This window comes from Tenrec ecaudatus, chromosome 15 (assembly GCF_050624435.1).
Source record: "Tenrec ecaudatus isolate mTenEca1 chromosome 15, mTenEca1.hap1, whole genome shotgun sequence".
Lineage (NCBI taxonomy): Eukaryota > Metazoa > Chordata > Mammalia > Afrosoricida > Tenrecidae > Tenrec > Tenrec ecaudatus.
The window spans coordinates 21,679,973-21,702,566 of NC_134544.1; the positions used below are offsets into that span (position 1 = coordinate 21,679,973).

Sequence of the window (22,594 nt, forward strand, 5' to 3'; positions counted from 1 at the left end):
CTGATGCCTGTTACCGATCCCATTGATACCTCTTGATCATATAGGCTGGTTTGCTTCTTCCATGTGGGCTTGTTGCTTCTCTGCTAGATGGCCACTTATTTAACTTCAAGCCTTTAGGACCCCCAATGCAATATTTTTTGATAGCCGGTGTGCTAGTCCAGGTAGACTAGAGAAACAAATTCATAGATACTCATATAAGAAAGAGGTTTATATACAAGAGCAATTGAATATTGAGAAAATGTCCCAGCCCAGTCCAGGTCAAGTCCATAAGTCCAATATTAGCCCATATGTCCATTACCAATCTATAAAGTCCTCTTCAGACTCACAAAACACCAGAAATGATGCCAAATGCAGGAGAATCACAGGCCAGTGGATTGGAAGTCTCGTGGATCCAGGGGTGTTGTAAGCATCTCAGCACTTGCAGGGGTCTCTACATGGTTTCTCCGGCTCCAGAGGTCTGGTTGCATCAGGGTAGGTCCAGGTGGATTTTCCAGCTCCCAGGACGTAGCGCCACATGTCTTATCAGTAGAGCATCTCCAAGAGGATGAGCAGAGACAGAGAAGTGTCTCCCATCTCCAAGGAGGAAAATACAGGACTTTCCAGAATTCTCAGGAGAAGGTCACACCCACACAGAGTATATGTTTGTGCTCCTGCTGCGTTTGTGTCTCTTGTTACGGGGTTCCTTCTCACAGTTCAGGGAAGGCCTTGCCATTGAATACATTGAATATGAGGTGATTGACAGACTAGACTCCACCCTTCACTCTTAATCTTCCCAAGTCCCAAATGGAGACCAGATTATGTAACTAACACAGCCGGTTACCATCTGCTTTCTTCACTACATTTGCTTGTGCACCCATTTTGTCTCCAGTGGTCATGCTGGGAGGGTGAACATCACAGAATGCCAGGTTGTTAGAGCAACATGTTCTTGCAATCAGGGAGAGCTTGAGCAGAGGTCCAAACTCCATCTACTACCTCAGTGCATTGCCATATAAATATATGTACATAGGCCAATAGCTCTATTTTTATGATTTATTGTATTGACATATGTACACACCTATGTTTACACTTCTATCCATAGCTTTGCTTCCTAGGTCTTTGCTCTGTTTCCTTTTACCTTCGTCCTGCCCCACCATCACACTCTTCTGCCTCTTAGTACTTCCTCTCAGCTAGATTGCTGTTGCTTCAACTCTTTGTGGGAGTAGAAAGCCTCATCTGCCTCCAGCAGAGCTACTCCTGGTCTTTGAGACCAGTTACCTTGTCCATGGCAGCCCAGCACTTACCTGCCAGGTTATGAACCATAAAGACACATGGTCAAAGAAACCAGTGCTGCATAACTGATTTATGTTTTCCTAAAGCCAGGATTTGACCTTTCTGCAATGGCAACAGTCACGGTGACCACGGAAGTGGCCCCAAGGGCCAGGAACAAAGGGAACTCTGCTTTATATGAGTCCACATCGGCTCACATCATTGAAGAAACAGAATATGTGAAAAAGGTACGTGGGTGATGGCCTGATCATGCAGTGTTGTGTGACTTTCGAAGACAAGTTCTCCTGTGGACCGGTGTGCTCGGTTTCCCTGTGACTCACAGTTGAGAAGGGATGTTCTTTGTAGCTGAAGTTGGGGTGCCTGTTTATCAATTCTCTTGAGGCCATGAAACCCCATGTGCTTCACCTTACACATGGAGCAAGATGATGCTTTTCACTCAGTAAAATTGAAAACGGCCAGGAGCGTTCAGAACACCTATAAGCTCTTAATTCACCCTTCTCTATTCACCACGGGGTCGCCTGCTGTTTTACAGCCTCTCCCAATTGTCTCCTGTGCTTGGTACTGTGTTCCTGAGTAGATACTTGTGCTCCTGCTGCGTTTGTGACTCTTGTTACGGGGTTCCTTCTCACAGTTCAGGGAATTGAATTGCCATTGAATACATCTGGGCACGCTACTTGATTTTAAAATATGAAATCTTGTGAGAATCCAAGATGATACTAGCTGACCAAAGTCTATGTTCCAGCCATTGTTTTTTAAGACAGATGGAAAAATTCTGGCATGGGCAGTTGGTAACTTGTCTGTATTAATCAATGAATTCATCTGCCAGTGTCTTGCAATTCCCTAGGTCACCAAGACCTGGAGCCTACCTTTCACACATACATTTGTATTGTGTCCTCTTAGTAATTTTCTGTTGTAATTACTAAATAGCAATTCATTTTTACTAATTAGTTATAGTAGTTCTGCTGCGGTCATTAGTAGGTAGTAATTATTTTGAAGTAATTACTAGATAGCAATTGTTTTATATTCATTACTAAATAAGTGCTAAATTATATTGAAAAAGAATGAAATGGTATTATATATTAGTTATTCAGGAATAATCATTTATGGTTACATTTCAAAACTCACAATCTCAGACTCACTGCTATGAGTCAATCCCGACTCATAGCTGCCCTATGGGACAGGGTTGCACTGCCCTGTGAGTGTCTGAGACTGTGACTGTTTTCTGGAGAAGAAAGCCCCATCTTTCTCCCATAGAACAGATGGCGGCCTCAAACTGTGGACCTTGCAGATCATAGCCCAACCTGTAAGCCCTATGCCCCAGGGCTCCTTGTGGTTATATTTTGTAATATAATATTAATTTATCCTATTTTAGGTTTGACCACAAAATAATTGTAAAGACCAGATGCTTATTTTGTGTGTGTGATCTAAACAATATTAGTTGAAATGCAAGTTAGCTCGATGACTCTTACTGAAACTTGAAGGTTAGTATAAAGGTATTACTTTCCAGATAGATCCCACAATGGTTAGTAGAAGAAACAACACTTTGATATTACACTTCTTTGAAAAATGTTTCTCCCTCTAGATTCGAACTACTCTGGAAAAGATCCGAAATCAAATGTTTAAAGATGAAGCAGGACCTCGCAATACGAGTAACATAAGAGATGCGACGGTAATGCACTCAGCTACCTCTACTGCTTTCATTTCTTCAGAAAGAAACTTAAGATGGCATAGATGTTCTTTAACTTGGGGAAGGAGGCAGCTGTCAATGATTATCTCAAGCTTTAGATAATGAGCACTAAAATATGCTGGAAGCATCTAAAGGTGTTCTGGGCGAATATATGGAATGTTTCATCACAAGAGGAGACCATTACGTGACTAAATGTGAATAGAAAGAGAGGAAATGTTCTCTAAGGATTGTGGGTTAGAACTTCCAGTGTTTTGATTTGTGGGAGGAGAATCACAACAGGAGGCTGTGCAGAGTGGCCTATGAGGTGGGAGGAAGAGTAGGAGAGAGTGAAATCTCAGCAGGCAAGGGAGGGAAAGGTTTCTGAAAGGTAGGACGAACCACTCTATCACAAGTACTGGTGTTCATGGGCCAAGCAAATTGAGGACTGAGACTCGACCATTGGGTGGAATCAAGTGGAGGATGTTGGAGGCCAGGTTGACAGCAGATTCTTAGGAGTTGAGATGGCATGTGTTGCCAGTGCATCTGCTCCCGGTATCTGTATCCATGGAAGATCATCATATTACCTGAGTACCCAGTGCTGTCTTCCTCCTCCCCATCAGTATGATGGCACTGCCCTGTAGGGCTTCGGCAACAATGCTCTAATGCCTTGCTACTCAGAGTGGGGTCTACAGCGCCAAAAGCATCCCATCACCAAGGGGTTGTTGCAGTGCACCATTTGGTACCTTCCCCTCCAGCTGCTGATTCAGAATCTGCATTGTACTTGGATTGACCGTAACACCCAGGTCTGGTATCTCTGACTGGAAATTTGATATAAGATGATTCCGATGAAGCATCATTGTACTTGACTCCATGGAAGTGACTAGTTTTGCTTTAGAAGCAGGGCTTAATCCTATCTTTGAAGTTCTAGGGAATGCTATGGTTGTAATGCAACAATGATTACCACTGAGTTGATACTGACTCATAGTGAATTTACAGGCTTATATAGAACTGCCCCATAGGATTTGCAAGGCTGTGGTATTTTTTAATCTTTCTATTGTGAATTGGGGGGAGGTTTACAGAGAAGATCAACCACTTTACATTGAGCAGTTTGTACACGTTGTGTTTCATCTCATTCATTGCCAATCCTCAATATAACATCACTTATCTCACTTCCTCCTTGAGTTTCCTGTTTCTATTTCTCCTTCTTTTCAAACACTTTTGAATTTCCTTCTTGGGTAAATGCTGCCCTTTGATCTCAAATGGTTAATCAGGCTACAGCAGTGGTTCTCAACCTGTGGGTCCCGACCCCAGTGGGGGTTGAACGATCCTTTCACAGGGATCCTCTGATTTGTAACAATAGCAAACTTACAGTTATGAAGTAGCAACGAAAATAATTTTATAGTTGGGGGTCACCACAACATGAAGAGCTGTATTAAAGGGTTGCAACATGAGGAAGTTGAGACCCATCATCTACGTGTAAGCACTTCCTGACTGTTATTGTTCCCCCACTGACCTGCTATTGTTTGGATGAAAACTGAGCTACAGAGAGAGTTCAGTTCTAGATCTGAAAGGTGTTTAAGGGGAATAGTCTTAGGGGTTCCATGAGCCTTTATCTGACCAGTAAGTAAGCTTGATCTCGTTCATTATTATGAGCTTTGTTCCACCTTTTCCTCACATTCGTTCTAGGACCTTCTAATGTAATCCTTTCCAGAGCTGTTGGTACTGGTAGCTAGCTACCATCTAGCTCTTCTGGTTTCAGGGCCTGGGGACTGATGTTGACGTGGCCGCTGAGCTCATTGCTCCCATGTGCTTTGGATTTTCATTACTTTTCTATCCTCAGCGCAGTGAAAGGCCAATAGTTAAACTATTAGGGAACCAGACACACCTTTCTTCCTTGTGTTGACTGGTCGGTTCAAACCAAATCTCTCTCTCTCTCTTTTTTTTTTTTTTTTTTTGGTTAGCCGTGGTGCCACCAAAACTTCTTTGTGTAAGACAGGGCAAACATTCTTGTTGAGGAAAGGTCGATTATTTTAATGTTTGTTCATTTCAGCGCTGTGAAAACATTCAAAATGGCTCTGGCTTTGAACGGGACCCCTCTGGTGTGGGCACGTTGGACGGACTCATGGACAGGATGAGAGGCAAAGAGCTACAGCTCCTAGAAATGAACAAGGAGAATGAACTATTGAAAATCAAGGTAGGCGCATAAGAGACATTTTCAATCTTGCACGTTGAGCTTTTGAGCCAATAGGATCGATTGTTAGCGCTCATGGATCTGAAAAGTAGAGGGCATCTACACCCACACCCAAACACACTCACACCACACCCACACACACTCACTCACACCCGCACACACACACTCACTCATACACACACTCACAACACCCATACTTGCACCCACCCCCCACTCACTCACACACTCACACACACCCACACTCTCACACACACATACTCGCACCCACCCCCACTCACTCATAACACACTCACACCCACCCACACCCACACTCACACACACACTCACAACACACATACTTGCACCCACCCCCCACTCACTCATACACACACACACACACCCACACTCTCACACACACATACTCCCACCCACCCCCACTCACTCATACACACACTCACACACACCCACACTCTCACACACACATACTCCCACCCACCCCCCACTCACTCATACACACACTCACACACACACACTCTCACACACACACTCATAACACACATACTCGCACCCACCCCCACTCACTCATACACACCCACCCACACTCACACACACACTCATAACACATACTCACACCCACCCCCCACTCACTCATACACACACTCACACACACACACACACACTCATAACACACATACTCGCACCCACCCCCCACACACTTACACACACCCACACTCACACACACACTCATAACACACATACTCGCACCCACCCCCCCCACACACACACACTCACACACACACTCACACATGCACCCGCACTCACACACACACTCACATAGATCCACACAAATGCCCTGCTCTCCAGAGAAGCATGTTTACATTTTAGCACATTTACAGTTCACTGTTTTATTTTGGAGACTACTTTTCATCTCAGAAATCATAAGGCAGTGTCCCCATATTGAATGAACAGCAATTGTGGCCTTCATCGTTAGAGGCCCCCCACCCCCCGCTTGTTTCCTGAATCTCCTGTGGCTGCGTGGTCTCCATTTGCCCCCCCCCCCCCCTGTTGTGTGTGTTTTATGCAGTACTACAGTGAGTATCTTGGTAGGTAAATCGTGATGGTCATCCTGGATTATTTCCTCAGGTTAAATCCTTGAAAGATTCATGATGTGGTGGCTTTGCTTGTCTGATTCCTCCAGCTTTGCCTCACTTGTCTTTCTAGGAGATTAACCCTTCCTTTAGCATGGAGATAACCATTCACATTTTCAGAGAAGTGAGCCAGGTTGGCCGGGCATCGTGGAGCTCTTCGAAGGGGGTTGTCTTTAATTGGAGGGCACGGTACCTGTGGACTCTGCCCTGGCCTGGCGGAGACAAATCTCCCTGTCACCAAATAGAGGTTTTCTCCTATTCGCCATTTATGGTGGTGCCAATCAGACAGGCACACCCTCAATGGTTTTCACTGCTCATCAAACCCTCCTACCTTTAACCCTTTTCATCATTAACAAAAAACACTTATAAAGTCACATTCCGCCTCTTCCCTAGCTGGAAGCATCCAGAGAAGCTGGAGCAGCGGCTCTGAGAAATGTGGCACAGAGATTATTTGAAAACTACCAGCGGCAGTCTGAAGACGCCAGAAAAGAGCACGAGGATCGCAGACACTCTCTGCAGGTACTGAGCCAGCAGTTGCTCTGTGGAAAACGGAAGTCCCTACTCCTTCAAGGTCTTCTTTTCAGAGGAAGGAGATGGGCGACAGGCCATTTCTGACTCCTCCAAAAACAGAAATCCAACTCAGTTTCATAAAGTCCATGCCAACTCACAGCCACCCTCCTGGACAAGGTAGAAGTGCCCCTGTGAATTTCCAAGACTAACTCTTCACAGGAGTAGAAAACCCAGTCTTTCACCCGAAGAGTGGCTGGTGGTTTTGAACTGCTGACTGTGCTGTTAGCAATCCAATGCATAATCACTACACCACTGAGCCAACTGGGCTCACTTAACTCAGTGTTGAGATGCAGCTAAGCTGCGGAGTGATAGACTCCTATACACCTCGAGCCTCTGCAGAGCACCGGGGTAGGATGGAGGCAGTGCCACCCTGCGTGGATGTCAGGACCGGCCCCAGCAAAATTGGTGGCTTCTCTTCTGATGCTACCTCTGACTAATGAGATGACCCAAACTCTGCACTTGTATTTTCTTGCCTCTAAAATGGAAAAGAATTGGGTCTGGCAAGTGTTATCCATGCTTTAGTTTAAACACACACACACACACACACACACACAATCAGGAATCTTGGTGGCATAGTGGGTTAAATGTTGCCTGCTAGCCCTAAGTTCAGCACTTTGAACCATGAACTGCTCGTTGGAGAAAGAGGAGGGTGTCTGCTTCCTTAGGGATCAGTTCTACTGTGCCCTCCTAGGGTTACTATGAGTAGCAATTCACTCGACCATGGGTTTGGTTGCTTGGTTATAGTTACACACACACATACACACATGTGGAATTTAAGACGTTTGTGGAAAGATTCAATGATCTTTTAATTCCATTTTCCCACGAATTGTTTTTTTTGAAGTTCCTTTATAAATACATACCTATGGGAGGTCTTCAAAAATTTAACGGCAAATGCATATTATAAAGAAAAAAAAGAAACTGTCATACCAACTTTTTATAACCTACCTACCTTACAGGGCTAGTTTGAGGCACTAGAAGGACATTGGCTTGAAAAGAACCCATGTCAGAACAACATGAATTCTGTCAACATTGAAGCAGGAACAAACATCAGATGTATGTTGCATCTTGGGCAGAAGAATAGTGGTGTTTGCAAAACGTTGAGAGGAACAATGCTCAAAAGAATCAGTAATATATAAATAGTCAAACTCATTTTAAGAAGGGACGAGATGCTGTTGAAGATAAAACCATCAGTGGCAGACCATCCACATCAATTTTTGAGAAAAATTATTAATCTTGCATGTGTCTTAATTTGAGAGGACTGAGGATTAACAGCAGAAACAACAGCCAGCTCTATAGAGATCTCCATTGTTTGGGCTTACATAATTCTGACTAAAAAATTAAAGTTGAGCAAACTCTCTGCTTGATGGCAGCTAGAACTATTTTGCTTAGATCAGCTGCAGTCAAGGGAAGAGCCTTCAATGAATATTTTAGATGGTATCAAGATCCTGAAGTGGTTCTTGAAAGAATTATGAGATCTGACATAGCTTTATCAGTATGATCCTGAAGACAAAACCCAATAAAAACAATGGTCATCAAGAGGGGAAATGACCCAGTCAAAGCGAGAGGGACTTGTCAAGAGCAAAGGTCATGGCAATAGTTTTTTGGAAGGCTCCAGTCATTTAATTGTTACATTTCTGGAGGGCCAATCATGATGCCATACGGACCTTGGCGGAAAGCTGGGAATACCAGAAAGATGTTTATGTGTGTTTTATTAATCCAACTGTGTGGATCATAACAAACTATGAATAACCATGAGAAGAATGGGGGTTCCAGAACACTCCATTGTGGTCATTCAGAACCTTTGCATGGAACAAAAGGCAGTGTGTGAACAGCACAAGGGAATCTAGCCTGGTTGAAACTCAGGAAAGGTGTGCGCCAGGGTTGTATCCTTTCATTAGGAAGAAGAATGTGACATTAGGACTGGAGGAAAGCTTGGTACAACCTGTGATATGTAGATGCCACCTCCTCCTTGTGGAAAGCGAGGAGGACTTGAAGAACATGCTAGTGAAGGTCAAGGATTATGGCCTTCAGTATGAAGGAAGACTCCGTGTAGAGGAGACCAAAGTAATCCTCACAACGAGACCAGTAGGTAACATCATGACAAATAGAGAAAAGATTGAAGTCAAGAATTTCCTCTTGCATTAATCCACAATCAATGCTCATGGAAGCAGCAGTCCAGATGGCAAAGATGAATTCCACTCGGTTAATCTGCTCCACAAGACCTCTTTAGAGTGTTGCTCTTTAGAATGGAAGGGATGTTACTTTGAGGACTGGGGTGCCTGACACAAGCCAGGGTATGTTAAATTGCCTCATATGCATGAAACAGTTGGACATTGAATAGGGACGAATGGATCCATTTGGATTGTGGTCCTGGCAAAGAATATTGAAAATACCATGGACTCCTAAATGGACAAATTGATCTGTCTTGGAAGAAGTAGGGGCAGGGTGCTCCTTAGAGACAAGGATGGCAAGATTTTGTCATACATATTTTGGACATAATGTCAGGAGAGACCAGTCCCTGGAGAGGGACGTCATGCTTGGGATAGTGGAAGGGCATTGGAAAAGAGGAAGGCCCTTAATGAGATGGATTGACACAGTGGCTATGACAATGGGCTCAGGCACAGGAACAATGGTGAGGAAGGCACAGAACCAGGCAGTGTTTAGTTCTGTGTGCACAGGGTCACTATGGGCCAAAACCAACTCAATGGCACCTAACAACAAGACTGATAAAAGCTTCCTATGAGAGTGTTTTGAGAAAGCAAGCCAAAGCTTTAGCGAAGAGAGGCCCACGAAAGTTCACCAGAGAGTTCTTCCCCACCCTTGATCATGCTTCTTACTCAGTCCTCTCACCTGTCAATGACGAGTTTATGAGAGTTTCCACTAGGAACCATTAGGCATTCACCTTCTAGTTTTGATTTTGCTTCTCCTGATTCTTTTTGTTTTTTAATCTTAAAAAAAAATCTTTAAAGGATACCCATTTCTGTTTGGTTAATAATGTTAAAAAACAAACAAACACCTGAATGCCTGATTAAATTGAAGTACCCTATCCAAAAGTTCAAGGAGACCTACTGGTTTAGTGGTTACATGGTGGACTGCTAGCTGCAATGTCAGCAGTTCTAAACCACTAGCCTCTCCATAGGGGAAAGATGAGGCTTTTTATTCCTTTAAAGAGTTACCCACTTTGAAACCCATAGGGGCAATTCTACCCTGTCATTTAGGGTCTCTATGAGTCAGTATCGACTCAATGGCAGTGTGTATTTTATTATTTTGTTTTTGTTTTTGAGCCACAAGTTTAGTAGTTCAGACCCATCAGGTGCTCCTGTAAATATTTAGAAAACTTTGGAAACTTTATACATGCATCAGAATTGACTTGATAGAAGTGGATATTTTGTTATTGTTCAGATTTACACATATGATTAAAATGTCCATTACATAGCTTAAGATGCATATGAATATATTTATATATACAAACACATACATACATATTTGTTATTTTAATCTGAAGAATATGTTCTAGGAGTGTAGAGAAAATAAGGTAGGTGTTTGTTTCTGGTACTCAAAATATAAGACACTTGGACGGGAAACTAATTCTTGTTTGGGGCTGGGATAGGCCAGATGCTCTATCAGCTCCAGCTCCAGGAAGGCGGGGAGGGGAGCAGAGGACGAAATCCACTGCAGGGCTGCACCGTCCACATGGTGACTCTGGCATGGACGCATGAGTTGCAAACTCACTGGTGTTTGGCATGCAGATAAAGAGCCTGAGAGAGATGTGAGCTTCTGTTTATGGACCATAAGTAGACAGCGTGATGGTGGGGCCCTAGAAGATTGGAGTCCCTTCTAAGCGGGTTCAACCCAGCACCTTGTTTTTTCAACTATGAGAGTGTGAGTTCCCTTCAGTAGACACACTTGTGTGTGCACATGCACACTCAGTAAAAGTCAATGGAAGCACTTCCAAGTGTGACCAAGGACTGCCCATGGGATACTCTCATCCCCAGTCACCTTGCTTTGGCCAGAGGCTTTGAACTAACCCCTAACACAGTGTGAGATTATTCACCTTTGGGGGCACTTTCTGGTGACAAAGATGCCATTTTTCTTTAGTTGAACACAGATTTTACTTTTATTCTGGATAAAAACTATACTTCAAAAAAGTGTGGGGGAAGTTTCCTTTCTTAAATTCATCTCTCTCTTCATTATACCTGTCAAAGTACTAGGCATTGTGGGCAAATGTAAGCCTTTTGGGATAATAGACATTTACATATTACAAATTGCTTCATCCATCTAGGGTTCTAATGTCTAATCATGGTTATTCTGAAGAAGACATGGGTTCCAAAGAGTGATTCTAAACAAGTGAAGATTATTCCATTTGGATTTCTCAGAAAATTAAAGAAATAACACTTGCATGACTTTATTAAAAACAAGAATCTGACAACTCTTTTTCTAACCAAAGGTTACCAAGCTTGAGAAAGAACAGAAATTGAAACAGCATGTTGAAAATTTGAATCAAGTTGCTGAAAAGCTAGAAGAAAAGCACAATAGAATCACAGAATTGGAGAACCTTCTGCAGCAAATGGAAAAGGTAAGGAACGGAGGAGTGGAACGGGTCCCTCCCTGACAACAAACAGCTTAGACAGGCAGGAGCGCCCTTCCCATAGCTGGTGCTGTCAGAGAATTCCATACATTTTGTAGCCTCACCTCAACATTAATGTGGTCCATTTTATAATGATTGATTTATCTCTTACCAACTGCTGGACTCATTTCTTCTATCAGGTCCTCTTTGGAGTAAAAGTATCTTAGAAAGTCAACGCAGGGAGGCTATGTGTGGAAACAGTGGACAAGATCACTCAGTCCACCTACTAGCAGCACCATGGATCCTTGCCAGTCAAAGTATTTTTCCACATTAGGCTTAGCAAAGCACCCAATTTGCCCACTCAAGTTCACGTTAGGTTTGTAAAAATTCAGGGCTGCGTTAGGAGAGAGTTAGCTTGCATGAAGTAGTCCAGACCTTCTAGAAGCACGGAGGCTGGGTGAAGTCTCCAAATGATTGCCCTGAGGCAATCTTTAAACCTTTTACCTCAAACCCCTTTGAATGAGACAACAGCTTAACTTGATTAGTAAAATATGTCTGCCTTGACCATTGTGCTCTCTCAAAGGCTTGTTCAGGGGGGGATCGGTTGACCACAGGATTCTGACAGGTGAGAAACATAGGGAGCAGGGACAAGTGGGGATGGGTGGAGGGATGCTGTGGGAAGGGACGAGAATGCCGGTCAGCGTGGAGAACGTCAGCGGTGACACTGACTTGCGCATGCGCGAGCTGTTGGAATGGTAGCTCCTTTGCACGCATCTTCACAAAATACAATAGAACACAAGTGAAACGAAAAAGCGAGAGCCAGTGTAAGGAAGAACCAACAAAAAGCCATTTAAAATAATTTTTAACAAAAGCTCTTATGTTTCTTGTGTTCTCTAAACTAGCCAGCCTTTCACATATACACCACAAATAAGCATGTAAGTGGAATTATCCACAGCTACGACTTTGGAATTCAGGTATTCAAGAAATACGGGTTTCCATTTTAATAGCAAGCCAAACAAGTGGAAAGCTGGCATCTGCAAAGTTGAACAGAGTCTCTCAGTAAATAAGAGAACAGACTTCAACTTCCGATCCATCTTGCCCAGACCAGCTAGAGGTGCTGTCGCTAGATTGTCTCTTATGACCCTTACTCGGTTAATGTTATTTGAGAAATTCCAAGTTAAAAATAGATTTTGAGGCATAGTCACTCAACTGTTTATGCAATCAATAAATAAACCAGAGAACCAACTTCTCAGAGTCAGAGTACCCACCAGAGTACCAACCTTCTCAGAGTCAGAGTACCAATCAGAGTACCAACCTTCTCAGAGTCAGAGTACCAACCAGAGTACCAACCTTCTCAGAGTCAGAGTACCAACCAGAGTACCAACCTTCTCAGAGTCAGAGTACCAACCTTCTCAGAGTCAGAGTACCAACCTTCTCAGAGTCAGAGTACCAACCAGAGTACCAACCTTCTCAGAGTCAGAGTACCAACCTTCTCAGAGTCAGTGTACCAACCAGAGTACCAACCTTCTCAGAGTCAGAGTACCAACCTTCTCAGAGTCAGAGTACCAACCTTCTCAGAGTCAGAGTACCAACCAGAGTACCAACCTTCTCAGAGTCAGAGTACCAACCTTCTCAGAGTCAGTGTACCAACCAGAGTACCAACCTTCTCAGAGTCAGAGTACCAACCTTCTCAGAGTCAGAGTACCAACCTTCTCAGAGTCAGAGTACCAACCAGAGTACCAACCTTCTCAGAGTCAGAGTACCAACCTTCTCAGAGTCAGTGTACCAACCAGAGTACCAACCTTCTCAGAGTCAGAATACCAACCTTCTCAGAGTCAGAGTACCAACCAGAGTACCAACCTTCTCAGAGTCAGGCAGAGGTGGGGGATGCATGCACTTGTTCATGGACCAAACAGAGTCTCTGTTTTTGTGGAGAGTACAGTGTAGTGTGTTGTGAATAATGTGGGACCCATGGAATGCTTCAGACCTCCCTTCTTTCGTTTTCCTCGAGGTCCTATGGAAGCCCATTCTTTCTCCCTCAGAACTGCTGGTGGTGCCGAACTGTTGGCCAGGTGGATAGCAGCTCCACATATAAACAATCCACCACCAGGGCGGAAAAGCCTGTTGGAGGGAGGGCTGCCGACTTCACATGCGGTAGAATGAGTAGCTGAGATCTGGGAAGTGTGTTTTAAGAGAATCCAGCCCTGATCCATATTGGCCCACATGTGTGGTCTGCCTGTTGGAACTCTGTGCACTTAGGGCAGGGGTTCTCAAGCTCCCTCACGCCGCGACCCTTTCATACAGCTCCTCATGTGGTGGTGACCCGCCAACCATAACATTGTTTTTGTTGCTACTTCATTACTGTCATTTTGCTACTGTTAGGAATCCGGCGACCCCTGTGAAAGTGTCATTTGACCCCCAAAGGGGTCTTGACCCACAGGTTGAGAACTGCTAGCTTAGAGAGTAAGAGCAAAGGGTGCCCACTCCTAAGCTCAGCAAGAACCTGCAGAAACCTTCTGTGAACCCTCTAGTTCAGGGACTTTCTGGTGGGGGAGGGGGCTGTTGGTGTCTCCGGGAGGTAGAGCTGGTGGGGAAGGGGTGCTGGCACAATGTCCTGAAGTTAGAAAATATTTGGAATACATAGAATTAAATATATTTGCAAAACAAACAAGCAGATCAACAAACTATACTGAAAGATGCCTTGGCAACATTTTCTTGGTTTAAGGGAGACACCCAGAACACAGGCTCTGAGGAAGGGCCTCTCAGGTGGGGAAGGGGCCGTGTGCACAGGGTGAGGGATTACTTAGAATTTCCCACTCATCAGCAGAAGGCATGAGGTCCAAAAGGAAATGAAAATTACAAATGAACATCCACAGCCAAAGCTGATAAATGCTGCCCTGGCCGTCGGTTCCCCCTGGAGCAGGATGCATTTTCTACTCGTTTGAACAAGTCGCTGCTCCAACAAATAGCCATTAGTGGTATGAGGTCTAGTAATGGAGACATTACTTAAGCTCTGCGCCATCTGTCCCACTTTAATCAGTAATGCGGTGAGAATGAATTCCATAAACACGGTGACAAGCCAGCAAAAATGCCCAATAAGGGCATTTTAGTATGGCATATGTTCCTTTTGCTAGCAGGAAAAGGAACTTGGTTGCTTCATATGATTTGGTTTAGTGGTGTTGATTTAGCAAAACAAGATTTGTAACGCTCCGAGGAGCTTTCAAGACCCCTCAGTGGCTCATCATCGTTGGGTAGATGAGGAGAGGGTAAGTGAGGAATGAGTTCTCACCCTCCGTTACTAGCTCACAGCCTCACCCCTACGTCTGGATTGTCTCATGATTAAGAAATGATGTATTTGGTTCCTAAGTCATTTCGAAGCTACTATTTGGTAGTGGTCTAAATGGGCACATATGCTGATCGACACTCCCACGACCTGCTGTGTTTGAGACTCATGGCAAGTCTGTAGAGTAGATAGAAGCAGATTGCTGCACCTCTCTCTGCAAGAGGGCCTGATGGGTTCAAATCACTGACCTTTTGGTTAATGGTAGAATGTTTTAGCCCCTGAGCCACCAGAGGTCTTTAAGACGACAAGCAGGGCAAAGGGATCTTCAGTGGAAGTGTAAGTCCTTTATTCTTTCCAGAAGATACTGTCTCGGGGAAGTGTCAGCTGATACAGTAGTAATTTTCTGTTTTGTCAAAGAGGAAGGGTGAAGAACCCAAACTACATACTACTTCTATAAGGTAGAAGATTTGTTTGTCCAGATGTCTGGTTTTCTTGAACCGTGAAGATTTATGAATCAAAATTGGGTTGCTATGGAGGGTTGCTATGAGTGAATTGTAACTGACTCATGAGTATAACTGAAGACCCCGTTTTAGCGATTCCAAAGAAGATATGTACACTTGTATTCTTGATGTGACAAGAGTGAGTGCACGCACAGTCAGGGCTTTATTCAATCCATCAATCAATATAGGACAGAATAAGATGAACTTAAACAGAACAATTTAGCCACAGACATTCTACACAAAAGGCCATGGAATAGATTGCTAGGTTAGATAGAAAACTGTTTAGTGCCACTTAGAGTTATTAAACTATAACCTTTGGGGTTATCTAGCGATTTCACATAGTCCGGATCTAATCAAATTAAAAAAAGTAAAGTTAAACATAAAGAAGTTATCTGAGAGAAAGAAATAATCCTTGACTCTTATAAAACAGTGGCCCACTAGGTTATTCAAACCACACACACCATGTAATTTTCTGATTTTTTGGTTTTGGTAATTTAAAAACAAACAAACAAAAAACCACGATAGGCCTAGAGAAATTAAAATCATGGCCCAAATCACCCAGCTATGAAGTTGTAAAATGAGGACCGTCTGGATCCAAAACCCTTTCTGATTTTTCTGCGACCCAGCACTGCCTTCTGTGATATCCATGTAAATAAACACCGCAGCAGGAAAGAGTTGACCCCATCCATCTCGACCACACCAATTCCTGCCTTTTCCCAATCTCCTGTGCTGGCATCGAAAGTAGACCAAAGCCTTTTATCAGGAGCAACCATCAAAATAAATAAATCAGAATATCATTGTCCATCCTGCTTTTTCCAAGGCTTGCCTCTTTTCTCTTTAGTTAGAAAAATCCAGGCTGGTTAATAAATGAAGGAATTCTTCAGAGCTTGTTTTTCAATGTCTTCATCTCTGCTGCATCTTAATTAGGAGCCTATTTTATCATCTGTGCTCTTAATCCTTCATTAAAAATACATGGACAATTGATACCTCTAGCTGCTCACAGAATATCCGTTGGGAAATGGCAACTGGTCTTGACCTATTGTTGAGTAACTGCCAACCACACCAGAACCTGTCCTGTTCAGGTTTCACCGGGGTCCAGGGTGTAACCGCTCCTTTGAAATTAGCCCTTCAGTTCAAGCAGTGCTTATGGTATTGTGAAAAAGCATCTTTCTGTGAACACTTTACAGGCATGCCTTATGGAATGCGTGTGCGCACACGCACGACACCCAAGTAAATAAACAATTTTATTTTCTCCTAGGAAAAGAGAACCCTGCTGGAAAGGAAAACATCTTTGGAAAGCAAGCTGGTACAACTCAAACCCAGCACTGCGTATACAAAAAGGTTTGCCACTCAGCCCCTCACTCTCCGCAATCCTTGATAGCTTTGTTCTTGGCGGTGGGACATTGACCGTGGATAGACACAGTGGGACATTGACCGTGGATAGACACGGTGGGACATTGACCGTGGATAGACACGGTGGGACATTGACCATGGATAGACATGGTGGGACATTGACCGTGGCTAGACACACTGCCACCCTGGAAGGAACTGGACCCCTACCAATGCAATGTCCCCAGGATTCATAAGTGTGTCCCTTCTCCGTTCCCACTCCTGGGAGAACCAGAGAAAAGAGTTCCCAGGAACCTCCCTGGGAGGGCTCGTTCCTCTCAAGAGTGCAGAGCCCTCTCTGCTTTCCATGTGGTGCTCAAGAAGTTGCTGGAGGCCCTCCATCCCCTGTGGTGCTTTTGTTCTGATTTTATGTTGTTTGGTAATTGATCTCTGCTAACGTTGGCATGGGATGGGATGGCCCACTAGTGGAAACCTAGTCCTTTTGGGATCCTCCCCAGTGGCTGCAGATAACGAAAGGCAACCTTGGTTCTCTGGACTTACAAATACTCTTAAGTTCATTCCAAGTAGCCACAGAATCTACAGGAGTCCGCTAGGGGTGGAAATGAATTTTGGGTATCACCTCAAATGGCTTACTACCCAAGGGCTATCAGAACAATCTGTGGAGTATCACATCACCCTTCAAGTGACGTTAGCTGAGGTTTTGCCTTTTTTTTGTCTTTTTAAGTTCAAGTTCGTCATGGTCATTGCATGCTCTGCTGTAAAGGTGAGATGGTCACAGTCTGGTCTATTTCAAGATCGGTCCACCAAGAGCTGGTGCTCATTAGGTTCTCAGGGGCGGTTAGGATGCTCAGGAGACACGAATGGCTCTTCTCCTTCATTTAGTCACACAGTCTCACCATCCGTCTCTCAAAGTGTCTTGTCTCTCCCCATTTTCTGTCCTTCTCTAACGAGTTTCTTTTTCCACCATTCCTTGCATATTGTGCCTTCTGTCATATTCATGCATTTTTGTGTCCCTTTCTGCCAGAGCCACAGAAATGGGTTGGCCCAGGCAAGAGTGCACACCTATGTATGGTTACACACGGGGCTGCTGACTGCAAGCTCATCACTTGGAAACCACCTGCTGCTCCTCGGGGAAAAAAACACGAGGCTTTCTTTGGACTCCTGTAAGGAATTCCAGTTTCCGAACCTCACGGGGAGTTCTCACCTGGCCTATATGCTGCCTAGTTGGCATCGACTTGATGGCAGTGAGGTTTCTGAGTTGAGAGACCCTCATAATAAGTTATTCCTTTCTTATCTTTCTTCCGGTAAACATGCAGGTAGCCGCTGAAGGTAGACTTCTAAAATAGGTTTGTAGCACTGCGTCTCATTCCATATCATTCCATAGAGGTGGAGAAAATACTATGAAAAGCACGTCTTGACATTATTTTCAAATACTCACTGCTTAATTTTATTTAAACCATGGCCTTTTTTTCTTTTCATTGCTTCAGTGAGAGAGCTTATCCGTGCAGGACTACTGGCTTTCCACTGAGCATCCATGAAGCCTCAGTTTGACTTTATTCCCCCCCCCCCCTTTTTTTAAGGATAATAGGATTTTTCATCCATCTTGGTGTCAATGGCATAAGTGGTTTAAATGCTAAAATGTTCTTTGTTTTCAATTCCAGGATACATGAGCTGCTATTAAAAGGAATTCGCAGGAAGCTCTTAGGGACTGGGTGCTTTGGCTTTGGAGAGAGGTGTCAGAGCACCAGGATGAAAAAGACCTTGCAGTTGGTTTCCCTTCTCCTTTCCGCTCAGGGCAGTGCTGAGATCTGATGACTAAGAATCCAGAGGGAGTTTAAGGCCATGACTCTCTCTCTTCTTTATCCTTCTCTCTTTATTTCCCCTCTTGTTTGTGGACTATCAAAATGACAAATAAAGACACATATGGAGTTGCCCAACCCACCTCACCCATGCAGTGGCTGTAGCCCATGAAACCCTTCCTGTATGTGGGTTGCTTTTGTTCTTCCATTTCCCACGATTCTTTTCTGTAAGCATCTCCCTCCCTCCGTACCCGCCTGTCTCTGCCCTTCTCCTTCCTTGTCAGCCTCGGTCTCCTCAGAGTCTGTAAAATCTTGTGCTTTGGTGTGAAAGCCATTTTTCTTTTTCTTTTTTCCCCTTTATAGTAACACTGTCATAAATGATTTCTCTTTATGAGCCTGACTGCCTCTGCTGAGTTCAATGTCCTTCACTGCTCGCCACTTCATGAGGCGTTCGAGGGACTGGTAATTGTTTTTTAAGGATATGTAATCTTCTCTTGTGTGTATGCACCGGAGTTTGCTTACCCATTCCTCTAGAGATGGGGGGTTTGATGGTCTCCCTCTTCTTGCTCCTATCGGAATTGCTGCAGTGGACATGGGTGTGCATGTGTCTCTCCACGTTGTATACTTTATTCCCTTAGGGTAAATACCAAGTGGTGAGATTGCTTTTACATTTGTTTTAGACTCCACCCCTTCGCAAATTGACAGAAGCTTATGTAACTTCCACAGTGGCCAGTGTTTATATTGAGTTTGTTTTTGTGCATGGTGTGAGGTGTAGGCCTGTTTCCTTCCATCTTTTGCAGGTAGTGGGCTCTTCTGCCAGTACCAGGAAAAGTCTATCTCTTCCCCATTTCGCCAGTTGTTTTAATCCTTTATCGGGCTTATACAATCTTCATAGATTTGAGGTCCCACAAATATCTATATTACTTAATAACTGTTTCTAAAAGATGTGTGGAGATATTCTGTTTTCTAAGTGGCAAGAAAATAAAATGACTTATATGAGCCTTTTGGTTAAAGCTATAGAGTTTTGGCCAAGTGACTTACATAAAGGGGTCTTGTGTAGCTTAAGATTGGAGAGATGGGCCATCAAGAAGGTGACAGTAGTGGGGACACAGAAAAGTCATCTTTTACCAACTACAGTTTGAAACCAAGCTACTGTGTCTTCTCCTTTGCCTGTCCATATTTGTGCAGTGTAACTCTTCTCTTGCCCTTTAATCTGCATGGATTATTCTTTACAATGTTTTCTTATCTCACCAACCAGCTTATAGTCTCTGTATTTTCCTTTCAAATTCCATAGGAATAACCCTGATCAGCTTAGTGCCACTTCCTGTATTGAGGAGGCTGATGATATTGGCCAAACGCTACATTCTCAGTCAACCAATGGCCTTTGGCAGGTACCCCTCCCATTCCCACGTAGGCCTCCCCTTTATTCGAAGAATAGCCTACAGCAGGTTCCCTGAATGGGTTAATGGATGATGTCATTTCATTTAGGCTTATAAATTGATTAAGACATATATCCCTCCATCTTCCTTTTCTAATTTTCCTGGGTTTCATTCTTCTATTTTGATAAAAATTTCAGTATCTTGTAATAAGGAATTTCTATGATTAAAAATAATCTCAGAGAATAATCAGTATACATCTTTATGACTCAGAAGAACAATGCAATCTTTCTTTGCATATCAAAATGTACCCCTTAAATATATTATGCTAAACTTCTTAATTATTTTCAATAAGGAATAAAAGATTCTACTGAAGACCCCCCTTTCCCCCCCTTTTCCCCCCTTTTCCCCCCTTTTCCCCCCTTTTCCCCCTTTCCCCCCTTTCCCCCCTTTTCCCCCCTTTCCCCCCCTTTTCCCCCCTTTTCCCTCCTTTTCCCCCTTTCCCCCCTTTTCTCCCTTAAAGAAAGGTTGCCTCCACATTTTGTTATCATTACTTCTCTTGTGATTCACAATGTCTGTGTGACTAAAACCAACATGCTCTTTGGGAGTTCAATTTATTCCCCAATATACTGCTGAGGTCTAAAGAAAGGCTTCCAAGGTGAACTCCTAATGGAGACCCTGACTAATTTTTCAGCTGCAGCCTTGTCGTAAACACATGGACTTCACCACCGCCACCTTTGTAAAAAGATAGCATGATAGCAAAGAACAATTCAATTAACAGCGAGGAGCAGAGGGAATTGTCGCAAGAGCCAATCATTCTGATAGTGTCAATGATTCCAAAGACAGATTGAAGAGCCTCTTGAAACTGGATACAGAGACAGTTCTCAATGAACTCAGTCTCTCTTGATCACACCATCCGTAGTCATTGGGCAACAGAGAGAGATGGAGGGTATGCTCCTTGCCAAGAGGCTAGTCTACCGTTGTCCTATATTGCCAAGGCAAAGCCAATGGTTTTCTCAGTTTTGAAAGTGAAGGGTGGAATTAAATATCCTTTCTTGAATGCTAAGAATTCTAGTACAAATATTAACGGAGTTGAACATCTTTTCTCTCCGTTTTTAGTTGTGAATTGAGTGAGGTTTTATGGGGAGGGCTCAAATTTCTCTCCTTTTTGTTAGAGGTGTGTGTGTGTGTGTGTGTGTGTGTGTGTGCATGCTAACATTGACATTTCCTGACTTCCAGCTTCTTCCTCTCTCAGTCTGGGGCATATGAGCCAAAAATAAACCTAGGAACACATCATTGACTTGCTTATTCCTGCAGTCCCCAGGATCTGCAGGATCCTGTCTGCCTTTTTTTCTCTATCAATGCGTGTCTTGTTCTGTTTGCTTCTATGACATGCTTATACTTCACTGAAAGAATAGGAAAAGGACATCAATCCTATCTTCCTGCAAGCAAAATTACTTCGATTATCTTTCAATGTCACAATTTATGTTTTGCGTGGGCAGAGAATACACTGTTCCCAAAGTAGATTGGGATGTTGCGAGACAGAACACGAACCCTAGATAATACCATTTCTTCAAGGGGCGGTGAGCTCTTTTTCTGTACTAGCCTCTTTCGGTTACATTTGCTTCCTTTCAGTATGCCTTGTGCTCCTGTTATGTTTTGTTTCCTCTTTGTTCAGACGGAATACTTTCACTAAATTATAAGTACTAAAACTTCAAGGATGTTCAAGAAGCCATGCATCTGGATAGAGCCTTGCATTTTAAAGAATAACAGATGACTAGATTTCATATTTCATAAGAACCATCCCAATACTCAGCCTGCACAGTTTGCATTCTTTTGGTATTTTTTGGCTAGTTAGAGGTACCTCTGCCTCTGCCAACTATCCTGAATGCCATTCATTATGTTCCAGAGAAGTCCTGGGCTGAATCGATGCGCAGATCATCACTGTCCTTTCCCCCTTTCCCGGGAGCAATTTTGACTTGTAGAATCAGTGTTTGGGCAGATTGTTGCTTGGCCACTGTGATGTTATGATCCTTCCTGTCCTCAAGGTATCTGCCCAGAGCCTCCCCAGCTTCTCCATCCCTTCTCTGTGTTCCAGCTCTCCTGTCCTCTAAGGGAGGAGCCCTGGTGAGGCTGTGGGTTAAGGGTGAGACCCCTAATCACTAGGTAAGAGGTTCAAACCCACTAGCCCTTCGGGTGGGAGAATGGTGAGGCTTTCTACTCCTGTACACATTTACAGTGTTGGAAACTCAGTGGAGTTCCACTCTGCCTTCTAGGGTTGCTATGAGCTGGAATTAACTTGATGGCAGTGGGTTGTTTGGATCCTTAGAGGAGAACTCTTCCTCTTCTAAGAGTTCCAAGCCCCGCCCCTGGATACTCAGCCCCACCCCTCCCCCCACCCCCTTGGAGGGGGCTGAAGCAGTGCCCTGTGCTGGGAAGGGTCTGGCTGCACACAGTCAGAAGGTACTGGGTAACTCGCTAGTAAATTTTCTTTTTACTTTTTTTTCTTTTACCCCCTCTGCACTCCTAGTTGCCAGGATCTTCAAATGGAGATTTCCACTCTGCAGGAGCAGATCTCTCATCTGCAGTTTGTGATTCACTCCCAACATCAGAACCTGCGCAGCGTCATCCAGGAGGTCAGATTAATCAAGTCTCTTTCTCCAGTAGATGGGATGTTTTCACGATGAAGACCAAGCACAAGTGGCTTGTCTGGACGTCAGAAGTAATGAGATTGTCCTCCCCGCTGACATAACCTCTTTGTTTCACCTGCAACGTGGCTCTGTCTTCAATACCCTCTCTTGTCTAAATGCCAGCACCTGGAAGGTTCTCAATGAAGCTACTTGATGAAATTGGGTTTTACGGCTCTTTGGGGTTTTCCTTATTTCTAAAGGGTTCTGAA

At 43.9% G+C, this 22,594-nt stretch overlaps 1 protein-coding gene across 1 annotated transcript in view; it reads left to right on the forward strand.

Annotated features, from left to right (window-relative positions):
* Positions 1-1,376: 1,376 nt before the first annotated feature.
* CCDC68 (coiled-coil domain containing 68) overlaps positions 1,377-22,594 on the forward strand; it is a 34,016-nt gene continuing 12,798 nt past the window's right edge. Inside the window, exons 1-7 of the mRNA XM_075533166.1 lie at positions 1,377-1,493; positions 2,849-2,935; positions 4,983-5,126; positions 6,644-6,769; positions 11,268-11,396; positions 16,429-16,511; positions 22,226-22,331. Of these exons, the coding sequence (XP_075389281.1) occupies positions 1,377-1,493; positions 2,849-2,935; positions 4,983-5,126; positions 6,644-6,769; positions 11,268-11,396; positions 16,429-16,511; positions 22,226-22,331 (792 nt within the window). The remainder of the gene's footprint in view (positions 1,494-2,848; positions 2,936-4,982; positions 5,127-6,643; positions 6,770-11,267; positions 11,397-16,428; positions 16,512-22,225; positions 22,332-22,594) is intronic.